The sequence below is a fragment of the Elgaria multicarinata genome, chromosome 2 (assembly GCF_023053635.1).
Source record: "Elgaria multicarinata webbii isolate HBS135686 ecotype San Diego chromosome 2, rElgMul1.1.pri, whole genome shotgun sequence".
In the NCBI taxonomy this organism is placed as follows: Eukaryota; Metazoa; Chordata; class Lepidosauria; order Squamata; family Anguidae; genus Elgaria; species Elgaria multicarinata.
This window is the reverse complement of record NC_086172.1, coordinates 28,542,509-28,557,500: the sequence shown is the minus strand read 5'-3', so window position 1 is coordinate 28,557,500 and position 14,992 is coordinate 28,542,509. Positions and strand designations below refer to the sequence as shown.

Sequence of the window (14,992 nt, the reverse complement as noted above, 5' to 3'; positions counted from 1 at the left end):
ATCCTGATGTAGTTAAAATAGCACCACCCACACAAAGAGGGAGCTATCACTATGCTTGGGAAAATCCAAAGTTTTGCAGGAGCACTTAGCACTGCAACATTCTATTGCAGATCCCACTTGCAGATACCTAACACTGAGCTCCTAAATCCATTTTTCTTCTAAGATTATGGCTATTGCTAGTTCTTTCTGTAGACTCTAAAATCAGGATTCGTTGGTTATTTGCACTTTAAAAATTAAATAAGACAACTTAGTGTGGAGTTTCTTGAGAGAAAAGTCTTACAGTGAAATCCTATGCAGATTTACTAGGAAGTAAGTGCCATAGAATTCAATGAGTAAGTGTGTATAGAGCAGCAGCTTTAATTAGATAACTGCCTATAATGTCTAAGACTGTAATCCTAAACATACTTACTAGGGAATGACACAGTGGAAATTGCATCTGAATAAATATGCACAGGATTCCACTGCAAGAGTGGGAGTTTTTAACCTCATTGGGAAGTGAATCACTCAGCTCACCAAAGATTCCATTGAAAAAGGCTTTTATTAATGCAGATAACAGTCTTTCACATTTGTTTCGCCCACTAATACTGACACAGAGATGCCATCAGATTAATGTCCTGAAATTAACTCTCAGGTGACAAAGTTAACTTGGTGCGAAATTTCTAAAATTAACGATCTGGACACTAGTGGAGAAGTAGAGCCATATATGACTCTTGGATCTGGAATTGTAGCTACTAAGGTAGAGCTCCATCACACCAGTGATTTATCGCACAATCGTCATGCCTGGTATGCAGTTTTGCAGCCCGGTACTCACATGATGTAGTCCATGTCCTGCACTCATTTCACCTCTTCCCCTCCATGTTTCGTTTCTTTTTGGAGTGGGGAAAGTCTGGATTATTTTCCCTCCCTGAAAAATAAATGTGCTCCTCTCTTCCGTGTATTGCTGTTGTTGCGTTCTATCTGACCATTCCATTTTTTGTTGTGGGGGGGTTCCTAAGGGTGGTCTCGCTAACAAAAGAGGAGGGTGGTGCGGTTCTCTGCTCAACCATGAAGGGGGAGGGGAAGAGGTACCATTTAACTCTATGTTCTTACTCCTGAGTAGGCATTTTCACCTTCAAAGAAATTTGGAAAATGCACCCTCCTTGCCCACAGCTCCCTTATTTTTAAAGATAAAGAGATCATTGAACAGAGAGAGACTTACTTCTGAGTAAATGCATATAGAACTGACTTTTAATAGTGAGGTCTTTTTCAGTCTAATAAGCAAACCGGAAAAAAGTGCTCTGCAACCCTATGCTCACTTCTGAGGCCTTACTTCTGTTTACTCAGAAGTAAGTCTCTCTCTGTTCAATGGGGCTTACTCAAAGGTAAGCATACATTTGGTTTTAGCATGACTTGGATGTAAATCCATTTGAAATCAATGGCATTTACTCTTGAGTAAGGGTACCAGCTGATCTATAGTTTATGAACTTGGAGATGCACAGCTTCGCGTGATCAAAGGAAAGGAAAAGTGATCCTTCACACTGGTGGACTATGAGGAAAAGGGTTTAAGAGGGGAAAATTTTAAAAATAAAAAAATAAAATAAAAAGGTGAATCAATCTGATTCAAACTCGGCATGCTGAAAGCCCTTCTTAAGAGCTATCACTGTGCCAATTTTGATCTCTTTATCTTTTAAAATTACGCAGATGTAAGCATTTTTAAAATTTCCATTAAAAATTCCTTAAAATCAAGGGATGAACCAATCCGATTCAAACTTGGGGTGGCTAAAGCCCCCCTTAAGAGCTATCATCAAGCCAAGTTTGATCTCTTTATCTTTAAACATTACTCAAATGTAAGCATTTGGGTTACCTTGGCGCAAAGGAGGGGACCTGATCACCTTTACAAAAGAAATTAGTTAAAATGATTCTTCATTTGCCCACCCTTTGAAATGATCAAAATAAACCTTCGCTTCCCTCCCCTGTAAACCTTTCCCAAGGCGCAGGGCTTGAGATTTCACCAGCATAGTAGCGCTCCAGGTGAAAAGATACATGAGCTGAAAGAGCGCAACAATGCATAGACATGAAAGTGCCCAGTGCTAAAGAAATGGAGGGGGAAACCGCGGATGAAAGAAAACTGGATAAAAAAATGAGGTGTGATGGAGCCCATAGTGTGTAAATCAGCGCAAAGTCTCAGTTCAAACAAATCTGACCTGAAATCCCTTTTCATATGTTTAAAATGAGGCTTTTGCTTCAGGAAGAGCCAGCGTGATGCCCTGGGTAAAATATTCAAATCTAAGCTCAGCCCATGAAGCTTGCTGGGGGGACCTGGGCAACTTACTAAGCTGCCTCACAGGGAAACAAAAAATATGTTTAGATAAATTTTGCAGAAGAAAATGGATCGCTGCTCAGTTATTTGAGTTAGATAGCAATACTAAAATCATGTACTTACAGCTAAGTGCAAAGGGCTTTTTGTAGCTGTTGAGTCTGATTCCTCAAAAACGTTGCTGGTTTTCTCCAGAAGCTACAACAAATAAAAGAGCAATAAAATTGTGTACATCTAGTGGAAGGATAATGCATATAAATGTAGATGAGCATCAGAACATGCATGGTTTTTGAAAGTTAATATATCAGAAAGGATAACTTAAAGGCACAGTACACACATGACCACTGGGTTAACAAAAACTACTAAGACACAATTCTATGCATAGTTAGACAGAAAAAAGTCCTATAACTCTCAGCATTTGGAATGCTGGAGTTGTAGGACTTTTGTCTACCTAAACATGCATAGGATTGTGCTCAAAAGGTGTTAATTGACTTAGTAATGCTAGCATGTTTGTGTTATCGTGAATTAGTATCATAGAATCATAGAATAGTAGAGTTGGAAGGGGCCTCTAAGGCCATTGAGTCCAACCCCCTGCTCATTGCAGGAATCCACCTTAAAGCATCCCTGACAGATGGTTGTCCAGCTGCCTCTTGCTGTTGTGAATAGTCATTGTACTTATTTTGCATACATCTAAGCTTTAAATAATTGCCACAGATTATTTTTATTCTTTATTTCCATCTGAGCTCACTGCATATATGTGTGTGTGTGTATTTATATATAATTTATATTATTATATATTATATTATATTATATTATATTATATTATATTATATTATATTATACATCCATGTGCATGTGTTTCCTGTCAACTGAGGATAACACTTCTTGTTTTCGTTACCACTCTGGAAATATTTACCTGTTTGGATATCTCTCAGGAAAGTAAATGCTTTCTTGAATATAACAATGAATATATGTGATCAGCAGCCTTGAACAGAACAGCCATGAATTCCTTGCAGACACACTAGCAAGGACATGATCTGTTGCTCTTGCCTGAAGCAGCAGCAACTAGCCTTGAAGTCCAAGTGTTTGCTGACGGAGTGATGATTACCCACCTCACGGTAATGCAACTTATTACATTTACAAAATAACCCTAAGGATTGTGTCCCTCTGCTGATGGAAAGGAGGTCATTTTCACTGACTCCCCCTCCTCTTGAAGCCTCCCAGGCCTCCTATATCTGCTCCAGAGCATTTGGGGACCCTTTGGAACCATGTGGCGAGCGGTACAAGGGGCTGTAGGGAGGAGGAGAAATTGACAAAAATCACCTACCTGCCCCCACTCTACTTACAGAAACCTCTGCTGGATCAATGAGCTTTTAATCAGCATTAGATAAATCAGCATAGGAATAAAAATACCTTTTATATTATTTAAAAGCTCTTTCAAATAGACACTACCTTTTCCAGTGCCTAAAACGAGGAAATGTACCACCGTTTGTAAAATCAGTGCTACATTTACTGCTGCATTTGTTTTATTGGGATTTACTGAGCGAGATGAAGAACAGGTATGGGGTGGCTATTCTCAACAGCAGCAACACATGATATCCCACCTTGTTCTGACTTAGGACAGAAATTAAGATTTGCTGATTTTTAATTCTCATATCAACTATGGAAATAGAGATATAAAGGTGAGGCGACTATCCCAAAAATTTACGCATTAGCCTGGTTTACACGTCATGACAAGCCACCATGCGTTAATTTACCCACAAGGTTATAGTCGCACACCATCCGACATTTGTAAAACAACCAATACGTTGTTTTAGGGTTCTGGGTTGTTCCTTAAATACACCAACAATCCACCCTGGCCCGGTTCGCATGGCAAGACAAGTTGTGGGGTGCCCCTGCTGCAACTTGCATTTTAAAAATGTCAGCCAACACGCAACAGCAAGGCCATGGATAAATTAACCCATGGTGGCTTGTCATGACATGCAAACAGGCACACTGTGTGGCTAAGCTGGCTTTTGAAGCCAGGTCTCCCACATTCAATTCTAACACTATCCACTGAGCCACTCTAGCTAATTTCATATTATACAGTGGAGTTAGTGACTGTAAATCCTTGAAATACTTGTTAGAACGTATTTCTCATTTAACTCAGCAGGACTTATCTCTGACTACGCATGCTTCCCCCGCTTTCTTTTAAAGTGAACATACATATGCATGCTAGAAGACAACATTAGCTGTCAGTTCCATTATAAAAGAGTTCCATTACAAAACTTAAAAGTATATTTATTATCTACTAAAACCTTATTCTGTTGAAACTAGGTGTGATATGATTTATTAATAGATAAAATACCATTGAGATGACACAAAATGGATACAGTTCACATGAATGCTAGTCTCCTAAGTAGCAAAGAAAAGCTTAGTATTTTTCAATCATGCCCCAGTCATGTGATGTTCTTCAAGCTTGCCCTTTCAAGCATATTTAAAGCATATTTCTAGAGCCATTTTTTTAAAAAGTCTCAGCAACAAAAAATGTATAAAATGCACAATAGTACAATATAGATGTTCCAAGTCTAAAACTCTGGGCGGTTTACATAAGACTAGTTATTGGGTCATCGCAACACATTAATGCTTTATTTATTTATTTATTTATTTTATTTATTACATTTTTATACCGCCCAATAGCCGAAGCTCTCTGGGCGGCTCTCTGCTGCTTAACTTCATATTTGTGCAGCTGTTCAGTTTTAACAACACATACAAGTTTTTATAGAACCACAGCCAAGATATTCAAAGTATCACTATGCCAGACTTATAGGTATGTATTGCTCATTAGATATATAAAAATATTGTTGGAGTAGTTAGGAATATCTATGTAGGCTTCAGGCAAGCATGTATCTTGATATTCTCCTGGGATTAGGGACCTGTCTGTTTTTGATTATGGAAAAGGCCCTTGCACATGGATGGTGTTGTATGGGCAGTAGATAATAGTAAAGATGCTTGCACAAAAACCTGAAATTATCTGATTTAAAATTAGGGACTGGATAACAGAAGGGAAGAATTGACAAAACTACTGATTGTGACACAGGGCTTGAGGGAAGCACCCCTCAAAGGAGGGGAGGTTTTGTTTTTGCATTTAAATCATAGTGAAACCTTGGCTCCTGACGACATGGAAGTACTTATCATAGGCACATTCCGGCACATGACAGCTAGCGGAAACTTCATTCTGCTAGCTTTAATGGCTATGTATATGGTGGCTAGAAACAGAATCATCAAGGAAGTGCACTGCTCAGGATTCAGTCACCTAATTCAAAGCCAAGCAATTTCACATGGACCATTAACTTAGGTCAGCAGAGGCTGCTCTAGATTATGTCTTGTCTCTGGAAAAGATGATATCTCTCCCCAAATCTGGCTCAGCATGTGGATGGAAGAAAGTGTGCACAGCTCCTCCCTGCCTATCTGACATGCCGGCCCTGCCTCCACAGTCCACACATACACATATGAACAGAACATCTGAAAGCAACCTACACACATGCAGTTCAAGACACACAGGCTATCACATGTTGGGCTGGACTAGGGAACTATCATCCATTCCAGACCCCTGTATCTCCAAGTAGCTGCAACATTGGACTTAGATGTGGAAACCTGAGTTTAAAAAACCCATCCATCATGGATGACAATGGAGTCATAGTTTCTAAGCCCAATTTATCCACAGGATGGTTTTGAGGCTACACCATTTGTCTACTATATTACTGTTTATTAATTTATTTACAATATTTGTATACCACTCCATATCTAACAGCTTCTGGAGTGGTGAACATAAGAAGCACAATAGTAAAAAGATCAAAATAAATAAAATACCATATTAAAATGAGTTAAAAAAGAATGCCAATTAAAATCATGGCTGGTTATTGCTTCCTGGAATAGAGTTGTTTTCAGGAGGCCCCAGAAGCAACATAGTGTTGACACCTGCCTGACGTCCAGGGGCAGAGAGTTCAAAAGAAAGGGGGCCACCACTGATGACCTCAGTGACTGGGCAAGTTGATAAGGGAGAAGGTGCTGTCTCTCAGGTATCCAGTTGTATATTTTTTTTAAAGGAGACTGAAGCACTAACGAAATTACCAAAAACTAGAACAGGAAGGTTCCTTACTGTGGTCCAAGAAGTGGCGAATGATCTTTGGGTAGTTTTTTGAGGTTACCCCTCTGCCAATAATTAATTTCCCAATTTTACTATTATGGATTAACAGTTAACATAGTTATGGTGTTTTGATCAGTGGGTATTAGGGATGTGAGAGGAATTCAATCTTTGCAAATTCCCACAAGAAATGTCATGATCCACATCTCACAGATTAGAATTTAGCTGCCCTTGGTTTTAATTGTGCACTGCCCAGAGAGCCTTGGCTCTTGGGCAGTATAAAAATGTAATAAAGAAATAAATGTTGTGATGCAGTTCTTGCAGTTTAAATATATCAAAATATGCTTTTAAATAGCCATTTTGAGGATATATTTTTAAATGCACAAAATTATGTACGAATGGAATTCTAGGTAAAAACATTCAAATGTGACATGGCTCAAAAACAGACACTTTCATTCTTCCCTATTTGGTACTGTCTATTTTTGTTTGTTTGTTTTTACAATCCAAGCTCTGCACCTCAAGGTGCACCTCTGAATGAAGTCCTTGTAATATTTAAGACTCTTCTTAAGACACAAAGGCCCTTTCTACACCTAAGGATTTTCCCAGGAAAATGGAGAGAACGTCCCTGCCTGCTCCCAGGATCCCCTGTGTGTCATTTGTATGCACAGGGATGATCCCGGGGGGAAAGGCAGGCGTAGAAACAGCCATAGACTCTTCTTTTTTTGGTAAAAGAAGCACATTTGATTCCTCCATCACACTCTCCCAAAGCCAACATTGACTGTATTTCATTTGCACTTGCTTTCTCTCAGAGCCCAAAACTGGGAAATGATATATACTCTGAAAGAGTGTAAGAGATTGAAAATGGGAGGGGTGGTGGTGGAAAACATCATTACTTCCAGAGGCTAATTAAAAAGCATTGCAGAAAGTCATTAGTTTTACCTACTCTCAATCCACACAAATCCGTTTTACCCCTCCAAGAGCCTTCCACATATCTTCTGGCAACAATCTACATTTCATACTTATTCCCTTATAACAGGAATAGGGAATGGCATCTTACAAAATACAGTGCAGTGATGTTCATCTTCAAATTAACATAACTGCAAATGACCTGTTTCTATTTCTGATTAATGAATGCTCAAAAGAATTAGCACAGACAGGAATTGGGGAGAGGATGTTTTTGGTACAGTAAAAGTAGATAGGAATGACTAAGGCCACAGCTAGACCTAAGGTTTATCCTGGGATCATCCAGGGTTTGCCCCTGCCTGAGCACTGGATCCCCTGTGTGTCACCTAGATGAACAGGTTTGACCCCTGGACGATCCAGGGATAAACCTTAGGTCTAGCTATGGCCTGACACTCATTTATCCATAAATACATGGTCTATTACTCAAATGTTTTATGAATGGTCGACTACAGATAAGAGATGGATGGGATTCAAGCATCTGCGTCATTCCTTTATGTTTTATGACATGTTATTTAAGATGTTGCAACTACCTCATTTACTTCCCAGACTGTGATGTTCAGTAGACAAAGTCTTGTCAACAGGTTTTATTTCAGAAATGAAGTATCATGATGACAAAAAGTGAAACTGTATCAGAAGCAACAGCTGTAATTTTATTTATTAATTTATTTATAGTTTTATTTATTAGTTATTTATATAGTGCTCTTTTTGTCAAAGGCCATCAAGACAATGCACAGCCAATTTAAGATAAAATAAAAAATCATAAAGACAGAAAACCATTAAAAACATTACATTTTTAAAAATTAAAAGGCTACGTTACAGGGATGTATCTTAACCCCTTTTCTGAAAGCCAAAAGAGTAAGGAACAATAATAATTCTGGAGGGAGTGCATTCCACATTTTGGAAGCAACTCAGGAGAAATAAGTTTCCTGCATGTCTTTCCTGCAGATCTGAATAACTGGACAGGTTTATAATGAGCTAGGGCCTCAGCCATTTAGGATCTTAAAGGTTAAAAACATCCTCTTGAACTGAGCCTGGAAAACAAATGGCAACCAATGAAGATCTTTCAATATTGATATAATATAATCTCAACATTGTTAGCAGCCTAGCTGCTGCATTTTGCATGAATTGATGCTTCCAGCTACTCTTCAATGGTAGCCCTACACAGGGCACATTGCAGTTGGCTAAGTGTGATGTAACCAAGACATGGATAACTGTTGCCAAATCAGACTGATTTAGGGAAGGATGGAGCTGGCACAATAAATATAATTGTGCAAATACACTCCTTCCACCACCACCAGCTGACGACCCAGAGACAACGTGGGTTTAAGAAGCTCTCCCAAGCTAAGACCTGAACTTTCAAGTGGAGCACAATGCCTTCCACAACAGGTTGAAGCCCAATCCCTGAGTCAAGCTTTCTACTGACCCACGGTGCCTTTTCCAGTTTTAACTTGAGCTTGTTTACCCTCATCCAGCCCATTATGGAACCCAGGCAACATTCAAAAGCCTCATTGCTTCCTTGATATTAGATAAGAAGAAGCAATAGAGCTGGGTATTATCAGCATATTGGTGGCACTGCGTCCAAAACTCAAATAATCTCTTCCCCGCATTTTATTTATTTATTTATTTTATTACATTTTTATACCTCCCAATAGTCGAAGCTCTCTGGGAGGTTCACAAAAATTTAAACCATAATAAAACAACCAACAGGTTAAAAGCACAAATACAAAATACAGTATAAAAGGCACAACCAGGATAAAAACCACGCAGCAAAATTGATATAAAATTAAAATACAGAGTTAAAACAGTAAATTTAAATTTAAGTTAAAATTAAGTGTTAAAATACTGAGAAAATAAAAAGGAGTACAGTGTAGGCGCCAGGCGGACCTCTCTGGGGAGCTCATTCCACAACCGGGGTTCCACAGCCCCCTTTTCATGTAGGTATTAATTAAAAGGGGCCGGGGGGGGGGGATAGTGGCAGGATAGAATCCTGTGGGACATCCTAGGCTGACAGCTGTAGAGTCACACAATAATCCTCCCAGCACCACCTTCTGGACATGTCCCAACAGAAAAGACCAGAGCCAGTGCAACTAATAGGGTTGTGTTCCTGGCGTCTAGTTCCAGGCATAAGTCATCCACCAAGGAAACCAAAGCAACTCTCAGTCCCATATCCCATCTGAACCCCTGATTGAAATGGGTCCAGATAATCTGTATTATCCAGATATGTCTGAAGTTACAACACTATCATCTTCTCAATCAACTTGGCCAAAAAATGAGACATTTGGTTCAAGGGAGGTTTCTTTAATAAAGATCTTATTACTGCCTCTTTGAAATACAGTTTGTCCCCATCAGTGCTCTAGCCATCGCTCCCTCCTATTTAATCCCCTCAACTTAATCCCCTTGAATATCATTGCGCCCCCTACTGAGGAGCAGCAAAATTTGAGACACACACTGCTGGATATAGCTTACTTGTGGAAAAGAACCTGAGACATGGAATTTATCTTTCTTCTTCTTAATGAACCTTATTAATAAACTAGTCTCATAGACAGCAATGTGCTCACCACATTTATTGTTATGAGGGACTTCAACATATACCACAATATTAGTGCATGAAGGGCTCAGGATCTCTTGGCCCCAATGACAAACATCTCATTTAACAAGCATCTCGTGTCGGAGCTGACATTGGACTTCACTGGCCCATAAACAGATACTCTCTGTCTATGACAACAGTTGTTGGGAAAACATAATTGTCATAGTTCAACTATTGTTCTGACAAAAGTGACTCTTCCAGGTGCCCTTTAAGATAGTGGCCCACAATGGTTGGTCATCCTCAGAGTGCATTGGAGATGAATGGTGTTAAGAACCCTCAGAGGGGTGGGGAAGCACCTCACTTTGGCAGCTGATCTGTCGATAACACTGTCAAACTATAGAACAGATATTGACATGGCCACCAAAAGTGTTGGCCCCAAGCATTCCCACTCATCACAACATCAGTGCACATCCCACAGGCCTCAACATTTGCATTCCAGAAAAAGTCCCACACTTTCATGCTGATTAACCTGCCATTTAGCTTCCTTTTTCCAAACTCTACTTTATGAGGATACCACTTGAATGTGAGGCTCCTCTGACAGTTCACACTGACAGTACAGTGTGATGTTGAAACTGCTTATACCTCTCTTCCTCATCCCTATCCCTTTAATAATAAAAAAGGCTAACATTGCCCAGATCTCAAAAGGCAAAGGTAACTGTTCTGCAGAATTAAGAGTGTTACAAGTTGTGTTTAGAAGCTGCTCTTGCAATGCAGCATCTCAACAGTGATCAGGACCTACTCACCAGTTCTAGACACTGCTTGTGTCCATAAGCAGCGGCGTAGTGCACTGTATTGTATCCATCTCTGTCCTGGATTGATGGGTTGGCTTCATTTTGAAGAAGAAATTCTAGACACCTGTGGATTATTTACAAGTATAAATGGAAAGTTATACCATCTGAGTTTGCAGGGTGACAGGAGAACAAAGGTCCTTTCTAGCCCTTCCACTGTATACTTAACAGAATCTTACACCTGATACCTGTTGGCCTTTTCCACATTCACTTAAGCTTGTGCAGAAGTAACTAATGATTTGGACCTAATGTGGATACTATAATATTCCATTCAGATTCAACCAGCCGCTCTTCCTCCTCTAGATTCTAGAACCTATTTCTTTTCTTTTCCCACCCCCCTCTTTATTTTTATTATTGTCACAACAAACTAACACCGACTTCCAGTGGGGATTTATGGCAAATTCTAGAACCTATTTCTATGGAAAAGCAAACTGCATAATTTTTCTTGGTTTGATATTTTGGGCATAACCCTGATTTGAATTATATTCTTCTCAATGGAGGTTTATAAATGTGCAACAAAGAAGAGGTTGTTTGTTTGTTTCATTTCTATACTGTCCAATAGCTGATGCTCTATGGTAAATTCACAAAAATTATAACCATAAGGTACAGAATAAGAGTTGCCATCTCTACTGCCAAAGAGGGATCTCAGGGCCTCAATAAATTGTCAGCTAAGAGATGTGCTTCCATGATGGAAGAAGCTGCATCTTCTGAATTTCTCTCTGTCGTGCAGCTATTCAAAGAAAAGAAGCATTCTAAACATTGGTGGCCATAACCAGTGCCATTTCAGCTGCAGTCCTTAGGAAAGAGATATGCTGACATTTCCCTTGCTGCTACTTTTCATACATATATCCTACCTCATTACTGATTGATATCAGAGCAACCATTACAGCAACAAAGTCATGGCAGAATAAAGACCAACTGGGAATATGGAATTTGTGAAGGACAAATATTCCTTGCAGCATATTATCACAATGCATTTGACTTAAAGACAAGAGAACATCACATTCAAGATGTATTGAAACACCACAGCAGCAGCTAGCACAGAAACAGAAATATTAAAAACACACACACATACACATGTATACACACACACACCGAAAGACCAGAATCCTCAGGTTAGTGCTTCATAGTCTCAGCTGTTGTATGCAGCAGCACAGTGAGTGAGCAAAAACTAAGGAATGAACGTAACTGCAACCCACAGAAGCAGAAGCATTATACAGAGATGGAGTCAAACTGCTGTATTGACACCAAACTTACAATGCAGCTTCTTTTTCCTTCATTTCATTGGCTCTTTCAAGTTCTTCAGCATTTTCATGGGAGTTACCCAAAATATTCTTTCTTCTTAACATAAGGGATAGAAAAACGCAACTCATTTTGAGAATGGACACCTCAGAGGTTCTCTGGCATAAGCTGCCACCCATAACTCTCACTTCAAATGATGCACTCCTGGTGAGTGCTACCAGGAAATCTCTCTTTTGATAAACATTTGATTGATTGACATGTGAACAAGAGCCATGTCAAGCTTCTGGAAAGGCAAAGAACTGCTCATTCTACACCACAGCTTCAAAATAAACTGCAATGTATTGAGTTCATTTTCTGGTGCTTGCCATTTAAGCTCATTTTTGTTAACTGAGACCCTTTAACTTGTCCAAGCAATCTCCCTCATCATTTCACAGCCCCTGCCTGAGGGCTTGTTCGCTACCTGCACAGTTTCATCAACAGAAGTTTCCAAGTGAAGCCCACAGGCTCACACTTAGGAAGTAGCAGATCCAGTAGAACACGCCTACCAGATTACACACAGTGAAAGCAATTCTCTCCATTCTGATGGATCCCACAGAAGCTTGCTGCCATTAAGTCTTGCTCAGTATGAGTGTGATATGGAATCAAACACATAGCTCAATTAGGCCTTGAGACAGCTTCTCATGCTACGTTTTGGACTATGATACAGATGTCTACATAAAAATGCAATCATATCATGTCAGTTATGAAGAGCATATGGATGTGTCAATTTCCACTTTGCTCTCCAAGAATACAACCATGCAATGATTGGGAAAGGACCAGCCACAGCACTGACATCCATGTATTTTAATTTATATGTGCATCAGTCCTTCAGGAATGAAACAATATGCGTGTATTTTGTACTACGATATCAACCCAAGTACAAAATATGGTCTGAGGTGTCTTCTTAAGGACATACGCGAGCTCTCAGCCATTCAACTGACCTGTTTAGTCCTGTTGCCTCAAAGAATCATAACTATTCTTCATCTTATGTAAAGTTCTAGTCATCAGCACTGCCCAAATAACTTAGCAAGCTCACAGAATCTATGACAAATTAACAATATGGCAGTTTAATTGACTGTGCAGGCACAAACAACTTAAGTTAGTGGAACTGCTGGTGCAGGATATGTCCATAGTGTCATTATGTATTTCATCAACATGTCAATAAAGCAAAATAATGTCTCTATTATTAATGTTTTCTTCGTCATAGTGCAGATATTGCTGCCATGTTGGTCCCAGAGGAAAATCTGAGTTGCACAACTGTTTCCACATTAAAAGCTTTTTTTTTTTAGATAGTCACCTTGTGCAAGTGATTTGCATGAGCACTTTTGGGGGGTGAACATCATAATTTTTAGCTTTGTTAAAGGCATAGAGACAGGAGGACAATGGAGCGAACTGCCAAATTACTTCTGAAAACAAGTTCCATACAATTCTCTGGCTGCAAGCATCTGCAACAAAGTCATGTTGCAGGGGGAAGAAATAGGGGGAAGAAACAGAGGGAAATGCAGATCAAATTGAAACAGGAGGAAAACACCCAAACAGTTTTGTGTGAAAACCTCACTCTACCTTACTTTTCTCCACTAGAACACTGAGGAAGAACACTGAAGAACTTTGAATCTAAGAACTAGCACTTGAGTTTTGCTTCTCCCCACCCCCTACTTTGTCCCTTCCAATTCATATAGGCCATAGCTAGATGGGGCAAAATCCCGGGGTGATCCCTGGGATCATCCCTGTGCATCCCTGTGCACAGGGGATCCCGGGATCAGGGAGGGATGATCCCTCCCTTGCCCTGAGATCTCGCCCTCCCCTTTATCCCCGGTTTTTCCGTGGTCTCGGGCTGAGCCCAAGACTGCAGAATGTGTGGCCGGGCGCCGCGGGTTAACCTGGCTCCTCGTGATTCCTTGCAAGGAGCTGGGAGCTGCGCCCATCGGGAAGTAGGATGGGGGGAAAGGGGAAAATTACTTTTAATTTTAATTAAAAATAACGGCGGGCGCAACGCCTCTCCTTCTGAGGTCGTCACGTGTCGCATGTAAACAGAGGAGGGATTTCGCGATAAACACATTGTGAGATCTTCCATCCTCCGTCGCGTGCTAACAGGTAGGTCTAGCTAAGGCCTTAGTGTTGTAACTTTTCGATTGTAAGCCTGACTCTGACTCTCTGACTCTCTCTCTCTCTCTCTCTCTCACACACACACACACACACTTCCACAATGCAAGCTTAGGATTTACTGCTTTTAGGATAGCAGCATTAAGCTCATCTATCTTACAAAAAGAGTAACGAGAACAATGTCCAAATATGATACCTTATTAAGCTTTTAACACTGACTTGGGGTGCTAGGGCTATTGACATTATTGCTAAGACAATCTGCTTGTTAACATATTACATTAATCAGTCACCTCGTTGACTATATAATATTATTATTATAGCTACTTCCTGTTTTTCTTCCGGCTCAACAGAGCAGCCTTTTATAAATCAATTTAAGATTGCTACCACCAGGTGGACCAACCAAACAAGCATTATTACACTCTCTCATTAATGTTGCACTATTATTTAAATCCACATGTTTTACAAAGACACTGTAGTCTACTTAAATTCCTATCAAGTTGGTTCGTTCATTTCTAATTGCAGCTTGTGCCCAGAAGGTTCTGAATGGTTTAACATGTTTGAAAACTTCTAAAAGCTTCACAGCATATGTATACACAGTGGTTCACATATATAGAACAACCAAATATTATTATTTAAATGTACGTGGCATTTTAATCAATACCTAAAAGAGTATTTCAGGTAGAAAGTTGGCAACCTTTAACATAGCTATGTTTGAGGCCTTATAGGCCCCTTCCAACTTTACTATTCTATGATTCTGTGATTCTATGATATTTTGTTTGAAGTATAATAGAACTGCAAACATCACGTATACTTCAGACAAGGTTTCATTACATTTCATAACTATTCAG

General features: G+C 39.7%; 1 protein-coding gene across 6 annotated transcripts in view; it reads right to left on the bottom strand.

Annotated features, from left to right (window-relative positions):
* The window catches only part of ANKRD44 (ankyrin repeat domain 44), a 165,073-nt gene that overhangs the window by 30,523 nt on the left and 119,558 nt on the right, over window positions 1-14,992 (bottom strand). For 4 of the 6 annotated variants that reach the window (XM_063116225.1, XM_063116226.1, XM_063116221.1 and 1 more), the window contains exons 15-17: window positions 12,018-12,101; window positions 10,716-10,827; window positions 2,423-2,494 (exon numbers count right to left, since the gene is read on the bottom strand). In XM_063116225.1, the coding sequence (XP_062972295.1) occupies window positions 2,423-2,494; window positions 10,716-10,827; window positions 12,018-12,101 (268 nt within the window). The remainder of the gene's footprint in view (window positions 1-2,422; window positions 2,495-10,715; window positions 10,828-12,017; window positions 12,102-14,992) is intronic. The other 2 variants (XM_063116223.1, XM_063116224.1) reach the window with 1 other exon arrangement.